The sequence below is a fragment of the Crinia signifera genome, chromosome 5 (assembly GCF_055691185.1).
Source record: "Crinia signifera chromosome 5, ASM5569118v1, whole genome shotgun sequence".
NCBI lineage: Eukaryota > Metazoa > Chordata > Amphibia > Anura > Myobatrachidae > Crinia > Crinia signifera.
This window is the reverse complement of record NC_139221.1, coordinates 191,629,739-191,656,668: the sequence shown is the minus strand read 5'-3', so window position 1 is coordinate 191,656,668 and position 26,930 is coordinate 191,629,739. Positions and strand designations below refer to the sequence as shown.

The 26,930-nt window shown below is 45.2% G+C and overlaps 1 protein-coding gene across 2 annotated transcripts in view; it reads right to left on the bottom strand.

The window, feature by feature from the left end:
• RECK (reversion inducing cysteine rich protein with kazal motifs) overlaps window positions 1-26,930 on the bottom strand; it is a 531,495-nt gene that overhangs the window by 259,634 nt on the left and 244,931 nt on the right. For both annotated transcript variants that reach the window (XM_083188355.1, XM_083188354.1), the window contains exon 10: window positions 16,206-16,385. In XM_083188355.1, the coding sequence (XP_083044481.1) occupies window positions 16,206-16,385 (180 nt within the window). The remainder of the gene's footprint in view (window positions 1-16,205; window positions 16,386-26,930) is intronic.

The window sequence follows — 26,930 nt, the reverse complement described above, 5'->3', positions numbered from 1 at the left end:
TTATTACATAATACTGTAGGTAAAATTTCTGGCGTAGTCTGTTAAGGGCCGATGACTGCATATTTCAGAGAGATCTTTCCGGAGGGTGGTGGAAAATGTATTTTTTTTCCAACTCTTGAATTTTTTTTCCAATTCTGATTGCCTCTGGGCATTTTGAGTTTTAAGGATTGCGCCAGCCTGAATATCAGCACCTCGGGTTACTGTCTTGAAGGCACACCAATGGTTCAGGACAGAGGTATCCTGGGGAGGGTTGGAGGAAAAATAGGAGGTGATGCTATCAGAAATAATTTTTTGGGATAATGGTTCTGATAGAAGGTGGGGAGAGAGACGCCAGAGGCCTAGAGGGTACACTGTGGCTATGCAATCGCCATTTCCAGGATAATGGGGCATGGTCTGACCAGGTGATGGGGAGGATATCTAAGTTTTTAGACTGTTGTAGAGTCCACTTATCGCATAAAAGTAAGTCAATTCTGGAATAGGTGTTATGGATGGGGGAATAGAATGTATATTCATGGCCAGAGGGGTTATGGGTTCTCCATATATCATATAAGTCAAACTCGGCTAAGAGGAGGGACCTGAGGAAGGAGGAGGGCGGGAGCTAGTGTTCTTAGAGAATTTATTGAGTAATGGATTTAACACTAAATTGAAATCACCCATTACTAGCAGTGAACCTTTAGTCGATTTATGGATTAAGAGATACAGTTTGCGTAGAATGAGACTCTGGTTAGAATTAGGGGAGTTTACAGAAACAAGAGTAACAGGTTTCTCTTCTAGTGTCCCAGTTAGGATTAAATAATGTCCATTCTTATCAGCGAATTTGGGACTGTTGCACAAAGCATACATTTTTACTAAACAGTATAGCAACCCCGTTGCGTTTAAAGGGACCATTGGCAAAAAAGCGAAGGGGATATCTGTTGTCTTTAAATAGGGGGGGGGATTTAGTAAAGAAAAGTGAGTCTCTTGAAGGCCAACATCATCAGCCTTCTGCTTATGAAAAAATGTGAGAGATAGCCTACATTTATTAGGGGAATTTAATCTCTTGACATCTAAAGAAAGTAGTCATTGGAAAGCCACTGGGAACTATAAACAAGTGAGAGAGTTAATACACAATATGGTATCAACTTGGCGGGCGAGGCACCTATGGTTTGGAATATAATGCAGAGTCTGGGAGGGAGGGGGAAAATACAACAACAGGGAAGGGAGTGGGGAAACAGGAACATGGGAAAGGGAAGACAGAACCAAAACAGTCCAGTGTATCGGACCGGCATGACTACTGCAGGGAGAAAAAGTAAAAGTAAGTGCAGTAGTATGGGGAAGGTAGGGGGCATATTGAGTGGCCCAGCTCCACCACCCATAGAAACCCAACTGTGAAATCTTTTAGTAAGTAACACATCCATGAATAAATAACAATTAAGTAGCATAAACAGAAAAAGAAGAAAAGAGACATACAGTAGTTAACTATGCATTGGCTTACTATAGAGCATAACAATCAGGAATTATATTGCCGGGGCAAGGCCAACATATAATAATAACCTAATAAGGAAAACAATAGCAAACGATATAACTTATCGAACGCCAATGAAAAGTCTGAACAGCCAAACAATAAATTGATCTACTTATCCAGGGAACCTCACTCCCTGTAGCTGAAGGTAGGTGACTGTCCAGTTATAAACTTTTGAATCCAAGGAGGTGCATGGGAATGTTCTGCGTGGTCTTTCAGGAGGTCAACCATTCTGTGTGAGGTGCCAAATTTGGTTTAGAAGCGGAGGGGCGATTCACCAAAATGTCCCACTCCAGGAGGAGTTTTACCCCTGCATCCAGGGAGGAGACCGTGTATGAGGAATCTTCATGAGTAATCAGAAGCTTCTCCGGAAACCCCCAGTGGTAGGAAATTTCATGGTCTCGAAGGGCTGACGTGATCAGAGCCAGTGATCGTCTCTTAGCTAGGGTCAATGCAGAGAAGTCTGGGCAGATTTGTAGGCCGACCAAGATATCAGAGTCGCTGGCCATCCTTACTGCTCTTATATGTTCCTTCGTGGTAAAGAAATGAACATGCAAGAGAGTGTCTTTAGGGAGTGTTGAAGACGCTGAGAGGCCTCAGAAGCCAGTGAACGCGGTCAATTAGGAGTTCATTCCCATCGGTGGTTGGCAGTAGTTTGGGGAACAAAGTGGTAACATACTGTAGTTTTCAAATTCAGAATTGGATACCGAGTCAGGGATCCCTCTGATGTCATTGCTTCTGGATCTGTCCTCCAAGTCCGCTAGCTTGTTTTGAAATGTCTCAATCTCGGTTTGTTGTCGGTCATAGGAAGATATAAGGTTATTATGAGAGGTGACTAGTTCCTCCATTTTCCTCTCAAGATGGTTTGTACGATCTCCAATAGCAACCAGTTCTGTCTTGACCTCCTGAATTGCGGAGGTTAAAATCTTTGGTCAGTTCAGATTTGAAGGTGGACAGCACTTGACACAGAGCTCTGACTGTAAGCAGTGCATAAGGGTCGCAGTCAGCGCCCATTGTGGAAAGAGACAGGGTATCCACCGCAGCGGCAGGTGCCAGCGGACTGGGAGAAGGTGTGTGGGCTGGTGCGTTCTTCCGAGTGGGAAAGGAGACACGAGGAGGCTGCACCTCCTTGGGCTTCTTGGGAGGCATGATAGGGAACCAAGTCAAGTTGGCAGGTCATGGAGTTCAAATGTTAAATTTCACTATCATGGAGTGACCATGATGATACGTCCATGGGTGGTGGCGGTTGAAAAACATCATGAAAAACTGCGCTCTCAGAACCTCGGTGAGAGTGAGGGTGTCACTCAGGGCAGTTGAAGACTGATGGTGTAGTGAGATAACTCACTGGATATTGTAGATATAGCACAATGTATAGGTAGGTGCAGGTCAGCTGATGCGGCAGTATAGTAAACTTGAGAGACCAGCAACAGTACTGATAGAGCAGCAAATAATATACAGAGGAGTCTGCCAGGGGATCCCCTGATGAAATACTGTGGATGCAGTGAAGGGTGCTGGCAAGATTGCCACCGCTGGAGGAAATGCTGCTGTTAAAATAGAGCAAAATATAGTACTGATCCTCTGTAAAGGCAATAAGCAGAGGTGGTGGGCAGCAGGAGTTGGGGTTTAGGAGTCGCAGTGGTTTAGAAGCAGCCTAGACACTGTATGGATGTGCCTGCAGTATAAAGTATGCAGGCTGGATCCAAGATGGCCACCGCTGAGGAGGATGGTGCACCTGGAGCTCTCAGCAGATTCTTCTGGAGCTCTAAGTGGGAGGTGAGGGGAGAGCAGGGGTGCAAGTATGGCGTACAGTTAAAACATACTGTGCCGGTACCCCGTACTGCCATAACGAATACCCCGGAATTACTTTCTGTGCATGCGCGCATTTGTAAGTAGCGGAGGGCGGGACCTCTGCCGCCCCGCCACAAATATCCCTGCCCAACTGACGCCGCCAGAGGGATGCGGAGTGGATACCAGGCACTATGCACTTTGCATGATGCCCCCTGGTGCCTTCCCACTGCATCGCCTTCACCTCCCACTTAGCCAGGGCTGCCTGGATCGAGGCACCCATTTTGCTGTACATCATGGCCTCACGTGCTCCTGCCCAAGAAAAAGCAGGCACTTGCAGGTGAGGGCAGCTACCAGTGAAGTGTGGGCGGACAGGAAGGAGTGAATTTCCTGGGTTTCTTTTTATTATGTGTTATGCACAAATAGCCCTCCTGAGGAATTTACACATACAGTATAACCCCCTATACAGATTATACACCTGGTGAACTTGGGCACACATACTGTACAGAGCCCTCATATTACACATACAGAGCAATCCAACACATATTACACACAGAGCCCTCATATACATTACACTCCCAGGGAGCTTGCACACGTACATATTACATATTACATGTGCAGCAAACCTGCACACATACAGAGCCCTCTAATACGTATAACACAAACAGAGTGACCCTACACATATTGCAAAATGTCGCTGCCGCCACCTCCAGATCCTCAGCACAGAGCCGTCAATATGCTGGTTACAACATACATTACCCCCACTGGGCACAGCAGCCCTCCCGGCAACATGCAGGCTTGACACAAGAGAAACACACACGGAGCACTCTGCCCTCAAAGTTATTCCCCTCCGTGTCACTCATGACTGGTGCTCCCTCCGGCGGTCACAGCATCTTCGCTCATTTTTCTGCTATATCCCACAGCCCACTCTCCTCTGCAAAACAGCTCTCAAAATCTTAATTAATTGGCAGGCAGAACAGGCATTTTAAAAACCATTAACAGGAGCTGCGGACCCATTTTTTGTGTCCCTGATGCTCGGGGCCCCTATGACCCTTGGGGTCAGGTACAGGTGTCCACTCTGACCGGCCCTGTCACGGGGCACACAGTGAAGGGTGGTAGGCTGAGAGACACAGAGTGAAGGGTGGTAGGCTGAGAGACACAGAGTGAAGGGTGGTAGGCTGAGAGACACAGAGTGAAGGGTGGTAGGCTGAGAGACACAGAGTGAACGGTGGTAGGCTGAGAGACACAGAGTGAAGGGTGGTAGGCTGAGAGGCACAGAGTGAAGGGTGGTAGGTTGAGAGGCACAGAATGAAGGGTGGTAGGTTGAGAGACACAGAATGAAGGGCAGGAGGCTGAGAGGCACAGAATGAAGGGTGGGAGGCTGAGAAGCACAGAATGAAGAGTGGGAGGCTACGAGGCACAGAGTGAAGGCATGAGGATGAGAGGCACAGTGTGAGGGGTTGGGGCTCATAGGCAGATTAAAGGGAGGGCAGGCTCAGAGGCACAGAGTGAAGGGTTGGGGCACATAGGCAGATTGAAGGGAGGGCAGGCTGAGAGGCACAGAGTGAAGAATGGTAGGCTGAGAGGCACAGAATAAAGGGGTGAGATTGGGAGGCATAGATTGATGAGGGACAGGCTTAGAGACACAGAGTGAAGTTTGGGAGACTGAGAGGGACAGAGTTAAAGGTGGGAGGCTGAGAGGCAGCGAGTTAAGATGGAAGGCTGAGAGACACAATTGAGGGGTATGGTGAGAGATAGAGATGATGGTGTGGCTGAGAGTCAACTCAGGAAGGAGATGATGGTGTGGCTGACAAAAAACGTGGGGGGAGGGGGGGGATGATGATGATGTGGCTGAGAGACCGCAGGTGTGGGATGATTGTCTGGCTGAGAGACACAGAGAGAAGGAGGTGACACGAATCTGGTTGAACCACTGTTGTATGATGACATTCTTTATATTCCTACGCAAACAGCCCGGACCATGTGATATCCTACACGAATAATGAATAGCAACTGAAGACGCTGCCTGACCAGGAGTGAAACATTTCTTCAAAAGTTCCCCTGTTGTGAGAAACCACCATATAGTTAAGGTGCATATGGAATAGAAAGGAATGCCAATAGGCAGTGCTAGACATCACCAGTAGGTTATGCAAGACACGCCCATCTGACGGTACTTTATTAAAAGCCACCAAGCAGAGGCCGATAAGCATCAGCGCTGTGCAGCTCTACCTGACTGAGAAGCTGGCTGGGAGGAGAGGAGGATGATGCGCTGTCACTGCCTTTGGAGGATTAAGTTGCGCCAATGTGTGTGTGTTTTACATACAATGGGGTTAGTAATGCAGGGTAGGGTATAGAGAGGTCTGTTATGCAGTGTAGGGTACAGAGGGGTCAGTAATTTAGTATAGGATATAAAATAAACGGGTCAGTAGTTTAGTGTAGGTTATAGAGGTTAAGTGATTTAGTGTAGGGTAGGGTATAGAGGGATCAGTGATGTAGTGGTGGGTATAGAAGAGTCAGTTAAAATACTAATAATTTTTTGTAAGGGGGGGGGGGGGGCAACATTTATCTTGCCTCCGGGCAACTGGGATGAACTTACGCCACTGGAGGGGGCTGCTGGCGGCTGTGAGTTACAGTATACATGCAAGTTACCTATCTGACCCCCCCTCGTTCTCTGCCTCACACACCTCTATATGCCTGACTCCCCGTCCCTCTCTCTACCTTAACCCCCTCTCTCTGCCTGAACCATCTCTCTCTAACCTCTCTGTCTCACCCCCCTCTCTATATGCCTGACACCCCTCTCTCTCTACCGTACCCCCTCTCTCTTTCTACCTGAACACCCTCTCTCTTCCTGACACCCCTCTCCCGCTTTATAGTTAATATGGATGTTGTGCAGTTTTCTTGCACCTGTTTGCTCCTCCTTTGCAGCCTTGCTAAACATACCCTAAAAAGAGTGGGGGCATATGTGTGGCACTGGGGGCATACTTAGCACTGTGGGGGCATATATGTGTGGCACTGTGGGGGCATATGATATCTGGCACTGTGGGGGCATATATGTGTGGCACTGTGGGGGCATACTTAGCACTGTGGGGGCATGTGTGGCACTGTGGGGGCATATCTGGCACTGGGGGCATACTTAGCACTGTGGGGGTATATATGTGTGGCACTGTGGGGGCATATGATATCTGGCACTGTGGGGGCATATATGTGTGGCACTGTGGGGGCATATTAGTAATGGGCATCAGTTGTGCGGCAGTGGCACAATGGGCATTATGGCATGGGTATTATGTATTGGGTGTGTGACATTTTGTGTGCAGGATGCAATGCACAAACCCAAACAGAAATGTCATTGTGTTCTAAAGTTTTGTCATGTAGCCACTCCCCCTCGTGTCATATGACCACTCCCCTAAACATGCCCATTTTTCTCCGCGCGCACAGTACCACTAAGAAATTTTAGTACTTGTTTCCTAGCACGGCTCCACCGATTTTAATTGTTTGCAATCGGGTTGCAAAAATCGGGTCAATCGCATCACATGCAACCAAATTGCATGCAATGCGATTGACCCGACCGACGCGATTTTTTACATTGGAACCAATGTTAAATGGTCCCTGAGACACGATTTTACATTGGCCCCAATGTTAAATGCCCCCCAGACCCCATTTTTAATTGTATGCTCCCCCATTGTTAATGCCACGATCAACGTGAACCCGAAGCGTGGCGAGCGCAGCGAGCCCGCAAGGGCCGGCGGTACGCGTCCTCTGACCTTTTCATACCCCCACTAGGCGTCTTGTCAATATTATATAGTGTGGCGAGCGCAGCGAGCCACCAAGCCCGAAGCATGGCGAGCGCAGCAAGCCCCGCGAGGGGATGCGCATGACTTCAGACGTATTACGCGTCCCCTTGCGGGGCTCACTATATCAAATCAACTCCACGCCGACATGGATAGTGGGGGTATGAAAAGGTCGGAGGACGCGTACCGCCGCCCCTCGTGGGCTCGATGCATTCGCCACGCTTCAGGTTGGCGTTCATCGTGGGGTGGCGTTACCAATGGAGGGCATTTCACATAGAAATTACCCATCAGGGTGGGTATACAATCAAAAATTGGGTATGGGGGGCCATTTAACATTGGTTCCTATGTTAAATCGGGTTCATCGCATTGGTCGCATTGTATGCCATTATAATGGCATACAATGGACCCGATTTTACATAGGAATTTAACATTATATACAATGCTTACAATGTCAAATCCGGTCGGTCGCATCGCATGCCATTATAATGGCATGCGATGGACCTGATTTTACATTTGTCAGGAAACCTCAAAAAAAGCCCGAAAATCGGATCCATCGGGTCCCATCGCATACCTTAAGTCAGTGGTTCCCAAACTGTGCGCCTAGGCTCCCTGGGGTGCCTCAGGACACTTGCAGGGGTGCCTCGGGTTGGTCGTCCAGGACCAATTCAAATTATTTATGATCAATTATTTCTGGACAAAACCAGTGCTGGTGGCTGCCAATCATAAAATGTGTACAATCAGAACCAAATCCTGCCCTTTAACACATAACTGAACCTAAGAAGCACATATAAACACAATCTACTTAATGTGATATATATTTTTGGGGGCCTAGGGGTGCCTTGGAAAAATTCTGATACTCTAGGGTGCCGTGATTAGAAAAAGATTGGGAACCCCTGCCTTAAGTTAAGGTATGCGATGGGACCCGATGGGCGCCGTGCTAGGAAACAAGTACCGAAATTTTTTGTACTTGCACCACGGGGAGAGGGCAGGCTGGGGGGTAGAAGCGGTGTGTAGCTCACCTCCAGTTAGTGATACTCACGGTCTGGCAGCCATAGCAGTCTGTGAACGGCCACGATGAGGAGCTGGAGATCAGGTCCCAGGAAGGTCTGTAAATTGAGGCTGCGGCTCCATGCACGGGTTAGGCCGCAACCTGCAGGACGGGATCTTGCCCATCCCCAGATACGCAGCACACACCACCGTGGTCTGGGGGGTCCCTGGAGAGTGAAAGGATGGATGTGTGGCGCAGCCTAGGGGTATAGCACCAAATCTTCAGAGGGGTCAGCAGGAGCTCTGAGATAATGCATCCAGCTCTGTTTCCTGCTAGTCCATGCCCCCTAATTACTGTGTTTTTATTTATCATTCCCAAACAAGATCACATGATTTTTACTGGGTCACGCAACAAGAACAGTGACTCTGTAGTCTTGGTGAACAAATATTCTAGCAGCACTAGTGATCTGAGCAAAACTGGCAAGAAATTTTGGCTGATTATACAAACTGACAATGTACTAACCGATCTAGACTCACACTGATGACATGTTACAAAAGGGGTAACAACATCAGAGATGCACAACCTGCTCATTCTTGAAACAGGTGCAATGTTCAATCATCCACATTCGGGGGTTAAAATTAAGATTAATCATGTACTTACCTGTAGCACCATCCATGTCATCTACTCTATACGTTTCCCATGAGGTCTATACTAAATAGGGAAGACTTGTAGACAATTTAAAGAATGGATGGCTTTGCACTGCAGTGCCATAAAGCAAGCGCTCCTAGGTAAATCCAATGTACAACCTGTGGCCAAACATTATTTTGAGCATAAACATTCCTTAGCTAAGATGTTTGACTGCATCCCTGTAAACTGGGGTCTCTCACAGGAGACTGATACTATGTAAAATAATTTTTTACAGATGCACACAGCTACTTTCTATCTTCTACACAGAGCCGGCCCTAGGCATAGGCAAACTAGGCAAATGCCTAGGGCATCTGGCATGCCTAGGGGCGCACATGCTTAGCCTAGGGCTGGCTCACCTTGACTGAGGCAGTGGCAGTTTAGCGCTGACTCGTCTGCCGCCTGTCAGTAGTTCTCACAGTCCACACCTAGCTGCTTTAGTTCACTTGTCAGCACTGTCCCTGTTAATGACATTTGTCTTTAAGCTTTGCTGTAGTATTCTTTCACAGCAGCTTTGCCCTTTCCTCTTGTGCCTCTTGTGCTCCAGTTGGTACTTCCCCTTCAGTAGTTTGACCTCCTCTCTTCCCCACATTCAGCCTTTGTGTAACTGGCTGCCCCCCCCCCCCCCCCCCTGATGCCGTGCTCACAGCTGCTCTTTTGCAGACAGTTGAGGTAGGGACAGCTCAGCTCAATGAGAGGTCAGGACAGGTTATGGCAGCGCTACTCTTCCAGTGGGCAGCACCAATTTCAGTAGAATGATGGCTGTGCGCAGCTTACTCACTCTTTCCTGGCTTGCTAGAGTTCTGCAACATTGGGCGTAGCAGTTGTGCAGTCTAGTATATCTACTGGCTCTTTCCCAAAAGACGAAGTCTCTAAAGGGCTGTGTCTTGATAAAGCACAATGGAATATGCTGCACTATATAAGAAACCATAAATAAATAAATAATAAGTGCCACCTTCCTTGTCCATGCAGGCGGTGGCTTCTGTTAGCTGGGCGGCAGCTCTAGTGGTCTGGCACCTCCTCCTTACACCTCCGGGCAACGCCGCTAACACTGCAGGCGGTGCAGGGGTGTATGGTAGAGCCTTCTGACATCACGGATGGGCAGCACCTTTCTTATCTGTGGGTGGTGGCTTCTACTGTTCAGTGGTTCTTCCCTGACTGGGCGGCTTTGGCAGGGCAGCACTGGCGGCAGCACCGCCCCTTACACCTATGGGCAGCAACGAAATTACTGCAGGTGGCTCCTGGGTGAGGGTGTGTGTGATGATGGCACCTTCTGGTAGTGTTTGGAGCAGGTAACAGCAATGTTGAGTGCTCCTCCAGTCTCAGCGGGCAGCTTCATTGCCAGTAAGGGGCTCCTATTTGAAGCACCAGCTCTACTCTCCATCTGATAACAGCAGCAGAAAATCAGCACAAGCCAGCCAAGGACTCTCCCATGGTTTGCTCTCTCCAGCAGTCAGCTGCTGCTGTTTACAGCTGCAGCAGCTGACTCCAGAGGAGGGACACCTTGGAAAATGAACAGCTGGCTGACTCTCTAATGCAGTGACAGCTTTTATACCTGCTGTTGTGTGCTCCCGCTCAGTCGTCGCGCCCTCTTGTTTTACAGCCCAAGGCCCCTGTCAGCTGTAATTGATTGACAGTTGACTTAGCTACTTCAGGAGTTCTGTTTTAACTCTGTTCTACTTTGATAAAGCTGCAAACAGGGCAGGGAAACACGTTAGCTGTTCTACCTATTGCCTGTGCATTACACTTTTGGACAAGCCTAGGATAAAACATACTTTGGGAGGACCCTTTATTTCTAAGGTGGACATTCTCTGTAAGAGGAATTGCATCTAAACCAAAGAGAGCTGATTGCTGAATTGACACAAGGAGTGCATTGGACTGCATTTGAATCTAATGATAACCATCTATTCCACCTCCGGAGATACCCCTTATACCTCCATTTCAATTTAACAATTCATGGCTATAAAACAGTTGATAGCTGATTTTCCGGAGATAAAGTACCAGACACATTATCCCTTCACCAAGCTTAATAAATCTGCCCCAACTAAGTACTGTAAATAAACGTGTATTGCAGTGTCATAAACACAGGGAAACACAGAAACCACCAATCCTAATGGTAACTGCCACATACACATTGCCTGGCTGTCAAAAATCCCCAGTCATTGTTTATATGTATAGTTGCCTGGACTCCACCATTTTTACAGTAAATTGACCTATTTTAAGAACTATAATTAGGGCTTATTTTAAATTGGGCTTACGGTATATTTTGAGAATTCAATTGCTATGGTACGGCATTCTTTTTCAAAGTCTTTTTTTTATCCTGTTAGAAATGGATCCCAATACAATCCAGGACAAAAAGACAAACGCAGGTCATACAAAGCTGGTTTCAAACTTAAGGTTGTGTCAAGAGCAGAAGAGAGCAATAACAGTATTGCAAGTAGGCAGGGCCGCCATTAGGGGGTACTAGGAGTACAACAGTCCCAGTACCCGGGCTCAGAGAGGGCCCCACGGAGTGCAGAGGCTTCTACCTCTTTGCTGTTGCAGTAAAGCAACGATGCGGGCACACACACAGTTTACATGGGAGGAGTAGCGGAGGCAGCTCCAATTCCCCCGCCCCCAGCTTCTCTCTATACTCCGAGGGAAGCTGCTTGCAGCAGTGATTGTGCACTATACACATGCAGCAGCTACTCCCTGGAGGGTCTTGGAGGAAGCAGCAACAGATTTCCTTCACTAGATACAGGTCTGGACTGGAGCACACCCATCGTCAGAGCAGCTGCTGATTTATTCATTTTTAATAAAGCAGCAGCTGCTTGGATGGGGTTGGGGTTACCTGCTGTCGGGTCCCAGGGCTGGGGGAGGAATACAGCTCCCTGTTGCTGCTATGTGGGCTGGAGGCTGAAGGATAATACTACCTGCGCCAGCAGTGTGACACACCGCCGGGGAGAGAAGCAGGACAGCAGCAGATTGCACAGGGATGAGAGAGCACTCCCGGGCCCCGGTCAATCTCAGCTAACAGCTGCCTCTTCCGCTCTGTGTGAGTAACCCCACCTCCTGCAATGCACTACTGAGAGGAACTCTCTTTGTATGTGAGTGCCAGAATGCTGCTTCATGGTACAGCAGGAGGAGCCCCCCATGGCATCAAGAGGAATAGGCAGATATGCAATATTTTTAGCCTTCCCTGCCATATGCCCCTAGCCCTGCCTTCCCTACCTCATGCCTCCATAGTCCAGTCTTCCCTGCCCTGTGCCTCTAGCCCTGCCCTCCTTGTACAGCCTTTCCTGCCCTATGCCCCCCTAGCACAGCCTTTCATGCCCTGTGACTAACGCCCTTTCCCTTCCCTGTGTCCTCTATCCCTGGCTTACCTTAGTCCAGCCTTCCCTACCCTGTTCCCCCCTAGTCCAGCCTTCCCTGTGCCTCCCTAGTACTGCCTTCCCTGCCCTGTGCCACCCTAGCCCAGCCTTCCCTGCCCTGTGCCCCCCTAGCCCAGGTTCCCTGCCCTGAGCCTCCCTAGCCCATCCTTCCCTGCCCTGTGCCCCCTAGCCCAGGTTCCTTGCCCTGTGCCTCCCCAGCCCACCTTTCCATGCCCTGTGCCTAATCCTTAGTCCAGCCTTCCCTGCCCTGTGCCTAATCCTTAGTCCAGCCTTCCCTGCCCTGTGCCTCCCTAGCCCAGCCTACCCTGTCCTGTGCCTCCCTAGCCCAGCCTTTCCTGCCCTGTGCCCCTCTAGCCCTGCTATCACTGCCCTGTGCCCTCTAGCCCTGCCATCCCTTCCCTGTGCCCCCCCTAGCCTTGCCTTCCCTGCCCTGTGCCCCCCCCCCCCCCAGCCCTGCCTTCCCTGCCCTGTGCCCCCCTAGCCCTGCTATCCCTGTGCTGTGCCCCCCCCTAGCCCTGCCATCCCTGCCCTGTGCTCCCCTAGCCCTGCATTCCCTGCCCTGTGCCCCCCTAGCCCTACCTTCCTTGCCCTGCGCCTAATTCTTACTCCAGGCTTTCCTACTCTGTAATTAATTTTATTAAAAGAAAGCACAATAAATAAAATATTCTGTAATCTATTTTTTACACATTTGTATTTTCGGGATTTACAATCCCGAAAATACAACAATTCGTATTCCTAATGATGGGACATTCGTATTTGTATTTACAAATACGAATGTCTACACCATCGATAGGATACAACAGGAATCACCATTCAAAAGAATGGTGGTTCCTGATTTACTAAGCAGCCGTATTGATAATACGGCTGCTAATTGGTGTAAAACAGGCACCAAAATACGACAGGAAAATACACCTTGATTGTCCTGTCGTATTTGCTTTAAGCCTGCACGGATTAGTCAGATCCGTGCAGGCTTTAGTGTAAAAAAATAGAAAAAATAAATAATAATAAAAAAAAACCAGCGTAGGATCAGTCAGATCCGTGCAGGCTTTGGTGTAAAAAAATAGAACAAATAAATAAATAAATAAATAAACACACTGCAGCCTGCACGGATCTGACTGATCCGTGCAGACTGCCAGAAAAATTCGTATTAGCGGCCGTATATATGGCCAGCTAATACGAATGAATACGACATTGGAGGGTTACAAAGCAGTCGTATATGACTGCTTTGTAATTTCCCTTCCGGAACACGACTTTGCATACGACTGAAACAGTTGTATGCAGTCGTAGGGAAAATACTAATACGAAAAACTAGGTTTTTCATATTGGTAAATTTCCCCCTTAATAGCAATAAAATATATACTGTATATCTATCACTCTGGAAAAATACATATATAAAAAAGATAATTCTATCAGATGTGGCCCCCTTCCTGCCCAACATTGAACTAACGCCCTGGCGCGTGTGAAACTCACCCAAAGGTATTCGCCTCCAGGGCTTGCACATGAGCATATTCACATATGTGCATGCACAATGCCCCACCATCGGTACTGGGAGCGAATTCAGAGCTGAGCGTTCAGGTATGAATCTCCCTATTGTTTCCTTACATGAACACAATGTAAAGCCCCATACACAGTAGGGTACTTGTGGAGTATCACGGCTCCCATGACCTTCATCGTATGCCGATCGTATGCTAAAAAATCGCATACGATCAAATCGCATGCGATGCGATGGCACCCGATTTTGCACTGAAATGCATCAAAATGCATTGAAATGTGTATTAAAGTTGTGAAATGCCCCCAAATGGCATTTTTCATAGTGCACCACCCCCACTATCAACGTCAACCCGAAGCGTGGCGAGCGCAGCGAGCCCGCGAGGGGCGGCGGTACACGTCCTACGACCTTTTCATACCCCCACTATCCACGTCGCGTGGAGTCGAGAATAGAAAGTGTGGCGAGCGCAGCGAGGCGAGCGCACGCGGATACCTTCACAGCTATACGCGTCCCCTCACAGGCTTCACAGGTATCCGCGTCCCCTCGCCACGCTTCGGGCTCGGTGGCTCGCTGCGCTCGCCACACTTTCTATTCTCAACTCCAAGCCGACGTGGATAGTGGGTGTATGAAAAGGTCGTAGGACGCGTACCGCCGCCCCTCGCGGGCTTGCTGCGCTCGCCACGCTTCGGGTTGACGTTGATAGTGGGGGGTGGTGCACTATGAAAAATGGCATTTGGGGGCATTTCACAACTTTAATACACATTTCAATGCATTTTGATGCATTTCAGTGCAAAATCGGGTGCCATCGCATCGGATGCCATCGTATGGCACCCGATGCGATCGCATACGATTTTTGAGCAAAAATGCTCAAAAATCGGTAAAAATCGTATCGCATCGTATCGCATCGTATGCCACTACATATGGCATACGATGCCATACAATGGGAGCCGTGATACTCCACAAGTACCCACAGTAGATATTTATAAAAAAAAAAAAGTTGTGTGCACTCAATATCATTAACGATGCCGTTAATGACACCACCCCCCCGTCAGCTGAACATGAGGTTGATGCTTAATTCACCAGTCATAATTTGTAGCCAATATCGTAGACAGTGTTAAGGGACCCTACCTACATCGTCTGTCCTGGGCCCCAGCATTTCTGATGGCAGCCCTGCAAGTAGGAATTTTGTGGTGACGATAAACAAGCAAGGGGGTGGCAGAAAATGAAAGCTGGCTTGGAAAAAAATTCCAAAAGGCAAAAAGAGCGTAACGTGGTTTAACATCTTCATATGAAGCTCTAGAGACTGAATTGTATAAATGGGATATGGAGTGTCGTCAAAATGGTTACTGTATAACACACATGGGAATTTGCTTACGTGCCCTTCAAATGGCTAAAGATGACAAATTAAAAGCACCAACTTTGTATTTGCTGTTCCCACTGGGTTTGGAGCCAAATATTAATGGAGTCACATACCATGCCGGATGGTTGGATACCGCTGGAGGAAGATCTAGTTCTCAAATAGGGAGATGTCCTCACGATGATGCGATATTTTTTTAATCCACAAGGGGCTGATATCAATGTCCCAATTGCTGGTGGGAAATCCGGGTGGCTTCCAACAGTGTGTTCCCAGGGTGAGCAAAGGATATTTGGAGTGTTGAGCAGCAGAGTGTCCAGTTGCCTACTGTGTCTAATGGTTAGATGAAGCAAGTGCTGCCTAACATGTTTCGTCGTAACCTTACGACTTTCTCAAAGGTAACCATACCTTTGAGAAAGTTGTAAGGCTACCATAGCGCTCCACATTATTTTCTTTTTTGAGTTGGAGCAGCTTGACATAACACCTCACTAGGCGCCCGTTCTACTCTGAGCTACATAATCTCGAGTATACCCCTTTTTTTCCCTAAATTAAAAGCACCAGGCAATGAAAATGTTGTTGCGTCAGCAGGATAGGTTTGCCCTATGTTTGCAGCAAAGAACAAAGATTTCACAGAAGTTGCCAAAAGACCTTGACGAAAAAGTGATGTCATTCCATTTAACCATCATAAAACAAAGAAGGATCCATAAACAATTATCCTCAGAACACAAGCACCAGAAAAAAACTACAATATGTGATTTTCTGTTTCATTCACCAATTAAAATACTGCCACATCCACAGATTATGTACAGTAGCTGTGGAATGAACAATAGCTAATCTTCCTAATAAACTGTGCATTGGGACACTTTTTATAAAAATATTATAAATATACAAGAGTAAATAAAAAATATACAATGCTTTAATAGCTGATAAATCTGTAAACTAGTTATTTCAGAGTGGACAGTTCCTGGAAGCATAATGGATATCAGGATAAAATCCTGTTTATTTCACATTTAATTAATTAAAATGCACTTATTTACACATACTTGCAGATTATGCTTGTCTTTGATTTTCGATTTTGGAAAAAAAATATATGATTGTGTTTCAGTGTGTGTGAAAAAATAGTTTGCTAATATTAACAATAAATATCAATACATTATTAAATAGATTATATTAACTATGTACATAACATAATTTTATATATATATATATATATAAGTATAACCAGAATTTTCCAAAGTTTTTTGTTACCGGTTATTGAAGTTGGTACAGTATGTAAGGTTCCGACATCCCAGTTGACATGGTTCTCTTACATCTGCTAGGCATGTTAACATTGGTGCCTCCAATGGGTTGTATTCACATGCAAAATCAAATTCTTGCCAGTTCTGTGTATTTCCCCAACTTGTACTGTATAACTTAGTACATAATTCTCTAAAAAAAAGAGAGATTGTAACAATATTTGTAAGTGCCTCAATCTTCTATTCCAAAACACAAATACTATGTTAGGCATGTAGTTAATTTACAGATGGATAAAATCCCGACTGACAGAATCCCCACAACCAAATGCCAATGGACAAAATACTGCGAGGTACAGTGCACCGGCAATCGAAATACTGACAATGAAAACACAGACAGGTACAAAACATGGTGAACCACAAGGTCAGCAGACAAAATATTGAGACAAATAATACAGAATAGGTTTTCATGATTTTTTCACAAAAAACAGCTTGTTCATACTTTACCATCCCAGTGAGCATAGAGGGAGAATATAATAGTGAGCCGAGTGCAGCAAGGCACCATACCAGTTTGTCACGATCCTAGCTCGGCGATTCCCCAGATAAGCCAATCTGCGAATCCCTGCCATGTGACCCAGTTACTGAGTACCCCAAGCATTTGTTTATTTCACCATGATTTTCCGCTTGTACCCGAAGCATGATGGATACAGTGAGCCATGTGAGGGGTCGCGGTACACTAATAGGGTGTCCATGTCGACATGACAACTGTGCCTGCATTTTAGCATGTACAGTATTATGATCAGGTCGGTATAATGAGTGCCGGTATTTCAACTGTCAGTATTATGTACCTGTCTGGAAATTGACCGTCTGTATTTACACCCTGTCACTATAACAGTATAATATAATTTGTTATGCTTCATTCTAATGCATAATGTCACTATTTAATTTAAATAATTTTCAATTATAAATACAGTAGGTCAGTTATTATTTTTATTTTACCTACGAGAGCCCAATAGAATTGGAAGATATAATTCCGACATTCAAATAGAGAAGTAAGTTTCTTCTTACACTAATGGTCACCCATAATCCAATTAAAAATGATAAGTAGAGAATTGTCGTGACCAACCACTAATTAATATAAATACAGGTTGAGTATCCCTTATCCAAAATGCTTGGAACCAGAAGCATTTTGGCTAACGGATTTTTTTCTGTATTTTGCAATATTTTTATATTTCAATCAGGTATCTTGCATTTATGTTGTATAAACACATCAAACACATGAAGTACACACATATTTTATTTAATTTTGCATGAAATGTGAATGCCAAGCAATCATTTTATTGCACATATTTAGTACCAGATACAAATCATGTCCCAGATGATGTCCCAGTTACAGATGTCCCCAGCAGAGCTTTTAGCAACAACTAAAAAAAGGAACATTTTTAGAGACTATGGTTCTCTGAATAATTTGGATAACAGATATTTGGATAAGGCATACTCAACCTGCAATTATAATTCAACAGAAACTAATACTGTTCGTTATCCACTACCCAGTTCGTGAAATCAGACGTTGGAAAATCAATAAGTAAGTAGTCACTGTCCAATAAGTCTATATAATTTACCAAAATTACAATTGATGTATTGTAATATTTTTTTTATGAAAAGGTGTGTTTTATGCTGTTATTGCTCACATTGTATAATAATGAATGGTCAAAATATGTATGTAATTTTTGATCTCTTGTTCTTTAAAATTATACAATAAGATTTGGAATATTGATAGAAAAGTACAGTATGTAATCTAGCCAAATGATTGTAATACAATGTCTCTGTAATATTATGAAAATTGTGAATATCATGATCTCACCATAGACCTCATTCTCATCCATTATGTTTAATCCTCAAATGTAAAGTACTCATTTTTTTTAAATATTTATAAGTTGTATGAATACAATTTAGACACCATGGGTGAAATGTAATAGGATGAGAGATTCAGAAAGTGAAAGATTTGGTAAGAAATCTCCAGGTTTTTTAAAGCGGCAATCATTGACACTTCAAAATCAAACTGGTTTTGCAGTGTAAATGATTGCCACTTTAATAAAACTGGAGATTTCTTACCAAATCTCTCACTTTCAGAATCTCTCAACCTATTACATTTCACCCCATGTTTTTTCTATAGACACCCCAGAGGAAGTCCCCCTGGACGAAATGCATCTGATGATCCTTCATTGGAAACTTTTGGGTGCCCAGTGAGCTATGACAGAGAGCTACTGTATGACAAAGTTCCACACCCTAAGTAAAACAAAGGTTTGTTATGTATTTTATTTTATTTGATATTTCATTGCTGAATTATAATTTTGATTGAAGTAAATATTTTACCGTTTTCATCAACTTAATATATCTCTGGTGTTCTCTTGCAACTAAAGGACCATACACACTAGAAGATTTTCATTTCAAAAGACTTTCCAAAAATCTCTTATAGATATATCTTTCCCCAAAGTAGTGCGTACACACTGAGCCATTTTCCCAAAGAGCAAGAGATTTTCACGAGGTGAAAAACTTTGCTGAAAATCTTTCATATAAAAGAGGATTTACATAATGATCTGGGTTTGAATTACAAGGGTGGGCGCAGGGGCCATTTTATTCAGTGCATTCCTGTTCTTGGTGCATAATTCAGAGCTAAATGCTGGGCTGCGTATATTCGGAGCCCAGCGATCAGGTAAACTACACCCGCGCCGCCCTGACCGGGCAAAATCCCACACGTGTGCACAGCGAAATTTAATTTGCAGCTGTGCATGAAGGGAGAAATCTATTCACTGGCGCCAGCAATGTAAACGTTACGCCATAAAAAAATATACATTTGGGGGGGGGGGGGGGGGCAGCGGTAACATATACATTGCTGGCCTGCGAAAACTGTAAGTCATGGCTTTGTGGGACAGGGGACTATGCACTCCGTAATGCCCATTACACATATGCCACACACTGTAATGCCCATTACACATATGCCACACACTGTAATGCCCATTACACATTATGCCACCCACCATAATGCCCATTACACATTTGCCACACTGTAATGCCCATTACACATATGCCACACACGGTAAATGCCCATTACACATATGCCACTCACCGTAATGCCCATTACACATATGCTACACACCATAATGCCCATTACATATAATGCTACATGCTCATTGCTAGGGTTTTCATGCACGGTACCAGGAGTAACATGCACGGTACCAGGAGTAACATGCATGGTGCCAGGGGTAACATGCTATGTGCACTGCACTGTGCGATTCTGCCTCCTTACGCTCACCTTGACATGCTGTCTGTTCCTGACTCTATCACTAAAGAAGACTGCCAGGCAATGGTGGCTCGCGAGTTGCAAGCAGGCGTGTCATTCGAAGTAGCCGCACAGAGGTTGGTTGGACCTGCTCTGAGCAAGCCAGGTTTACCCCCTCTCTGCCAGCTGTCTCCTTTAATGATGCAGGCAGGGATAGACAGCAGGGCAAGGTGAGCGGACATTCCGCCTGTGCCAGCGACAGTATGTATATATTACTGGCTAATAACTAAGTCATTGGTGGCAGTGGTGCCAGTAATATAAAGATTGCTGGCATGTGCCAGCAATCTTTATATTACTGGCTTATAACTGTCATTGGTGCCCAGTGGTGCCAGTAATACTAGTGTATATAGATTGCTGGCATGTGCCAGCAATCTATATATAACTGGCTTATGAATGTCATTGGTGCCCAGTGGTGCCTGTAATATATAGATTGCTGGCATGTGCAGGAACGCACATCAACGCTAGTCGGGGGTCGCTGGCCCATACACACAAATCGATTTTCATCTGAAAAAACGATTTTCAGGTGAAAATCGTCAAGTGTGTATGGGCCTTAAGGCTGGGATTCTTTTCTATTTGTCCATAGGGTATACTGGGGAATCAAGTAGACAATGGGGTATAGATGGGTCCATAGGAGCTGGTGCACTTAATGAAAATTTCAATATCCTGTGTGCTGGCTCCTCCCCTCTATATGCATGTGCCTGACGGATTATGTACCCACCACTGTGAGTACATAATTTGTTTGTTTGATTGGTTTGTCGTTGAGCAGATCTGTGGCTTGAAGAAATGCCTTGTGGATAGCTCTTAGTGCCAACATGTTTATGGGAAGTACTGTATGGTCTCCTGCTGGGACCATCATCCTTGAAACTGAGATCCATGACTCACTGCATTCCAAACCCTCAGGCTGGCATCTGTCGTGACCAGGACCCAGGATTGGATGCCGCACAGACGTCCCTCCAGAAGGTGTGACAAAGTCAGCCAACACAGCAGAGACGCTCTCGTCTTTGGTGACAGTTTGATAAGAGAGTGCATGTGGAGATGCAAGCCTGTCCATTTGCTCAATAGCTGGAAAATTCTGGCATGGAATCTCCCATACTGAATGGCCTTGTATGAGGAAACCATTTTCCCCAGAAGGGGTATGCAACAGTGTATTGAGATCCTGTTTGGTTTTAGATCCAACCAGACACTTCTTGAAAAGACTATTCGAGCCACTGTATCCAATAACATTACTAAGAACAGAATCCGCTGAGTGGGTTCCAGATGGGATTTCTGTAGGTTGAGAACCCACTCATGATTCGTCAGGAGACTGGAGGTGATGTGGATGATGTCCGCCAACATTTCCCTGGTACCGGCTTTGATCAGGAGGTCATCCAGCTAAGGAACAACATTTGCTTCTTTTAAATGGAGAAGTAGCATCATCTCCACCATGATCTTGGTGAATATTCTCGCGCTGTTAAGAGCCCGAACGGTGAGGCCTGGGATTTATAATGGTTGTTTTGGACCACAAAACGAAGTGATCCTGAGGAGGTGGCCATAGGGGGACATAAAGGTAGGCATCCCTGATGCCTAAAGACACCAGAAATTGCCCCTGTACCAGGCCTGAGATCACCATCCTAAAAGACTCCATTTTGAACTGGAAAGTCTTTAAGTACCTATTTAGAAAGCAGAGATTTAATATGGGTCTCACCGAACCATCCGGTTTTGGTCACACAAAGAGGTTGGAGCAGAAACCTCTTCTGAGGTGAGGCGGTACTGCGACTAAAATGTGCATTTGAATCAGTTTTTGGACGGCCTTCAATAAAGATCCGCTGAGATTCTCATAAAGCTGGTAAGCCTGACTAGAAGAATCCGAGAGGAGGGAGAGACACTGTACCCCTGAGAAATAAAATCGAGTAGATCTAGACAAGAAGCCCTCCAAACCTGACTGAGGTGTTTGAGTCGAGCACCCACCAGTAGCAGAAGGGAACCGTCATGCAGAAGTTTTTTTTTGCGGGAGCAGTGTTAATTTCCCTGATCTTGAAAACCGGTTGTAGGAGGTCTGCAGGGACTTTCCCTGGTGCCTCTAGTAGCATTGGGGGCACCCTGAGTTCTTGATCGAAAGATCATAAGAAGTCCACTGACTCCTGAATATGAGTGTAAGCTTCCACTTGAGGGACATCCTCCTGTAGGTCAGCTTGGAATGCAGCAGCCCACTTGCTAATGGCCTTTGTAATCCAACATCAAGCAATGACTGGCCTCTCTGAAGCTCCTGCTGCTATGTAAATGGCTTTTAAACTAGTCTCCAACTTTCGATCCCCAGGACCCTTAAGAGAGACAGCGCAAAGAAGAGGCAAAACTATTTTTTTTTTACAATATAGATACTGAAGTATCTACCGCAGGTGGGTTTTCCCATACTCTCCAATCCTCTGAAGGAAAAGGAAAAAAAAATGTGTGGCAAGACTGACAAACAGACTTCTTTCCGGTCATACTGCCTCTCCATATAACAGAACCGCAAGGACAGTAGATCAAACTTTCTTAAATATATATAATGTATCTATCTATCTATATATATATATACACAAACACATACACACTTAACATCGGCACTCACCTTTCCTAGTTTAGGGGTGCCCTATGGCTTGTGACCACATTGTTTAAACAGACATTGTAGGGGCTCTGCACACACTAAATTAACTGATAATAAATAGTGGAGATTTGGTTCATGAATTGATCAATGCATTTAAGCCTGCAGCCCTCTTAAGGGGGCTGCATTGATCATTGAAGCTGCCCTGGTGCCCTCCTATGAGCAGGATACCTCCTGCCCTGGTATGTGGGAAGCAGAGACGGGCGGCACTCAGGTGGTGGTGAAAAAACCCAAGAAGGGTTTATTTGTGCATACAGGCAACGTTTCGGGGCTGCGCCCCTTTCTCAAGCCAAAAGACAACAAGACCCTTGGTCTTGTTGTCTTTTGGCTTGAGAAAGGGGCGCAGCCCCGAAACGTTGCCTGTATGCACAAATAAACCCTTCTTGGGTTTTTTCACCACCACCTGAGTGCCGCCCGTCTCTGCTTCCAATATATATATATATATATATATATATATATATATATATATATATATATCTTTACTCAATAGTGGTATGGCGCCCAATGTTATGATACTGTGTAAGATAAAATGTCCAAATACAATCTCTATTATCCAAATCCAATGAAGTAAACGGGGAGAAATCTTCCGATATTTGTTTATTTGTTTGTCTTCACAGGATTATCAAGATTAAAATCGCATGTAGAGAAATGCCAATGCGTTTCGTCTCATAGAGACTTCACCAGGGGAACACAATAATCTACAAGCACAAAATTTGTTTGTTTCAATGTACATTTACAAGAAAAACACTTTCATTTCTACATATTATAGAAATCATATTAGAATTAAAAAGAAAGAAAGATCAATGACAAAGCAGGAATAATGGACAAGATGGTGAATCGATGGTGAAAAGGAAAAGAAAAAAATAGTGAATTATTAGTGTACCTAATTAATATACCTTTTGATTATGATTACTGTTATGAATAAAGTTGAAAGCTTCCTTTTGTAGAACGTCTTCAATGACTTTATTTACATGGGACTTGATAAACCCTTAAAAATGTATTCTTTTACCCATACTGTGGTTCATTATACTTTATAACCGTGATATTTTTCAATGGTACATACCTAATGGGTGCGCTATAAAACCAAAGTGCAGCTATACACTAACTCAATGAGTAGAAAACACCTTAGACTACTCAAAAGGTACAATGTTTGTGAAAAAGAATGAGTAAGTGCAATAGCGCTCAGAGGTAACCAGGTATATAACAAAATATAGTCGGTATAATACCATACATAAACCTATACATTACACATCTGAATTCAACAGGCAGGTAAGTAATAGGATGGATAGATCAACTTCCACGGTTTCTCTCCTTATTCTGTATGGGGGGAGAGATAATAATAGGCAGCATAGTGCAGGTCAATCAAGTATAAAAGGTTTTAATAAAGACAGCACACTTACAAAGTGGTGACTTTCATAAAAGCATGTAACAAAGTAATCCCGGCAAACAGCAGGCAAGCAGATGTCTGTGTGAAGTCCTCTGGTCTGGGTCTCTTACATCTGGAAAGCAAGGGGGGCTCAGTCCTCGGAACTCCACTGCCACAGTCTTTAAGCCAGGAAACACGATGTCCAGGTACACGCTTAACGTGTTTCGGAATCAACTTCCTTCGTCAGAAGCGTGTGTTAAAATGTCCATGCAAAGGGGTATATAAACCCACAAACAATTTAACATAATACAAAACAGCTGCCGCTAATCGGCATCCAGCATCCGGTTTCCCCGTGGAACCAATATGGAGGTGCGTTCCAATCAGCGGAAAGACGTCACCTCATGCGTTCCAATTGCAGGAAATAGGCGGCACAGCGCGTTCAAGCCGTTCCCGGCTGAGCGTATGGTAATCGCTGGATGTAGATCACTGCTGAGTACCGCTAAGTGAACAGGAAATGACGTTTGCATGTCAAATACACGGAAATACATGTAATCTAAAGCTTGCGTGACAAGCGATTGATTTACCATTTGAATATTAGATTGACCCGGTCTCATAGGGAAATCCGATGCTGTGTACATTTACATCGACCTATATAAACTAAAAAGAGAAAGGCAAAAAAAAGGGGGGGAAGAGCAAAATGTAACATTAGAATAAAATGGACTAAAATACACATATCAGCCACCACCACTTTAGCAAGTGAACTAAATAGTGACCCAATATTAAAAAGTCTCAATTTTAACTAAGGAATGGTTTGAGCTTGAACTCTCCGTTTAAACCTTTGGGAACAAGAGTTCCCAATCGATGTATCCAACACATCTCGGTTCTGGAGAGTCTTTTGGCTACATCGTTACTACGACTCTTTGGAAGAACTTGTTCTATGGCACAAAAGTTTTTTATCTGACACTCACTGGAATTGTGTACAGTACGAAAATGCTCCGAAACTGTATGTGTTTTGAGCTGTTTGCGAATGTTGTATATGTGCTCAGCGGTGCGGGCCTTCAGCTGCCTGCTGGTCTTTCCAACATACGAAAGACCGCAACTACACTGCAGCACATATACAACATTCCTCGAGTGACATGTCAAGAACTGTTTAATTTTATAGTCGATACCATTCACAGTAAAATTGTCCAACTTCCTTTCTTTTGTTTTTACTGTTCTACAAGCCAGACAGGATCCACAACGGTGGAAACCGATGGTCCTGACTGTCTGGCGAGGATTATTATCTGTAGAACTGTGCACTATGTGATCCCTTAGTGACGGGGCTTTTTTATATATGAATTGCGGCCTTGGGGGTAAAGATGAACCAATGACTGGATCATTTTGCAATAAATGCCAGTTATTACGAAAAACCTTCTCTACATCTTTATGTAGCGAACTATACCTGCTAACAAATGCCCATTTAAACTTGTCGCCATTGGTATCTGTTTTTGGTTTTGGTGTTAATAAAGATGTCCTATCCACAAGATCTATTTTTTCTCTTGCTGAGTTTATAAGGTCTCTAGAGCAGACATGTCCAAAGTCAGGCCCGGGGGCCAATTGCGGCCCATGCTGTCATTTCAAGTGGCCCGCAGCCTCCAGCTGGAAGCAGGTAGAGCATCAGATGTGGGAAGCACAACACAGGACACTAAAGGTGGGGCCCCGGCGAGCGCGCCTTTACCTTGCTATCTGCTGCAGTGAGGAGGTGCCGGCCGCCACAATCAGATGTGTTTGGCGTCCTACCCCTGCTGCTGCAATCGTATGTCATCCTACTCCACAATCACAGTGACAGCAGTGTGTGGGGAGAGGGGCAGCAAGGGGGAAGCTTGCAGAGCGGAGGAGGGCAGCAGCGGGAGCCCAAGCATCTCCTGTCCTTGCAGTGCCTGCTTTGCCTCTCCTTCCTCTGGCTCACACAGGGGGCTGAGAAACATACAGAGAAGGGAGGGGGCAGAGTGGGGGACATACAATGAAGGAGGGTCAGGCTGGGGGACATACAGTGAATGGAGGCAGTGATGGCCATTCAGAGAATGGGGAGCAGGGGCAGGCTGGGGGACATACAGTGAATGGGGGCAGAGTGGGGTACAAAGTGAATTAGGGTCATACAGTGAATGGGAGTCATACAGTGAAGGAGGGTCAGGCTTGGGGATATACAATGAATGGAGGCACTGGTGGCATTAAGAGAAGGGGGCAGGCTGGGGGACAGAGTGAATGGGTGCAGAATAGGGAACATACAGTGAATGGGGGACATATAGTGAAGGAGGGGCAGGCTGGGGGACAGAGTGAGTGGGGGACCATTCTGATGTGATTAATGATTCAAAGAAGGTCAAGCTGAATGGTCGGCCCTCACATATTTACACTTCACCAAATCTGGCCCTCATCGCAAAAAGTTTGGACACCCCTGCTCTAGAGTAACCCTTCACCTCCAAGCGTTTAGAAACCTCCTGCAATTGTTCTTCACAAATGGAGGCGTCAGTGCAATTGCGTTTTATTCGGGTGAATTGTCCGAAAGGGATGGCATCGAGCCAATTTCGATGATGTTGGCTTGAGGTATAGATAAAGCTGTTTGAATCTTTCTGAAGGTTTTTGTTTTCAATTTATTGTCTTCCACATATAGGTTTAAATCCAGGAAGGAGACTTCAACCTGGCTACAGTTAAACGTTAATTTAATATTGTAGTTGTTGATGTTTAAAGTGGAACAAAACAAATCTAAAGAATCCCTATCACCCGACCAAATAAAGCAAATATCATCAATAAATCTATACCAGGACACCAGGTTTGACCCCAGCATGCCTCCTTGCCACACTACTTGATCTTCCCAGTGGGCCATAAAGAGGTTGGCATAGCTGGGGGCAAACCTGGTGCCCATTGCTGTGCCTGTACACTGCAAATAAAAAGACCCCTCGTGCAAAAAGTAATTGTTCGTTAGAATAAAAGTTATACTTGCAAGTAGGAATACCTTTAAGGGTTCTGACATAGAACTTTTGTTAAGGAAAAAAGATATAGCTTCCAGTCCCTTTTCTATTTCAATTATGGTGTACAGCGTACCCACATCAGCTGTACACAACCATTGATGTGCCTCCCAATTCACAGATGATAATTTATTAAGGATATCCCCCGTATCCTTTATATATGCATTCGTGGCTGTCACCAATGGCTGTAAATGTGAATCCACGTATGCAGACAAGTTGCTTGTCAAGCTGTTACAGCCCGAAATTATTGGGCGCCCCGGTGGATGCTGGGGGTCTTTGTGCACTTTAGGAAGTACATAGATGGAGGGGATGCTTGGTTCCGCTATATTTAAAAACTCAAACTCATGTTTTGAAATAATTTTATCCTCAAAAGCTTTTGTAGTCAAATAAAGAAGTGCTTTTTTTAT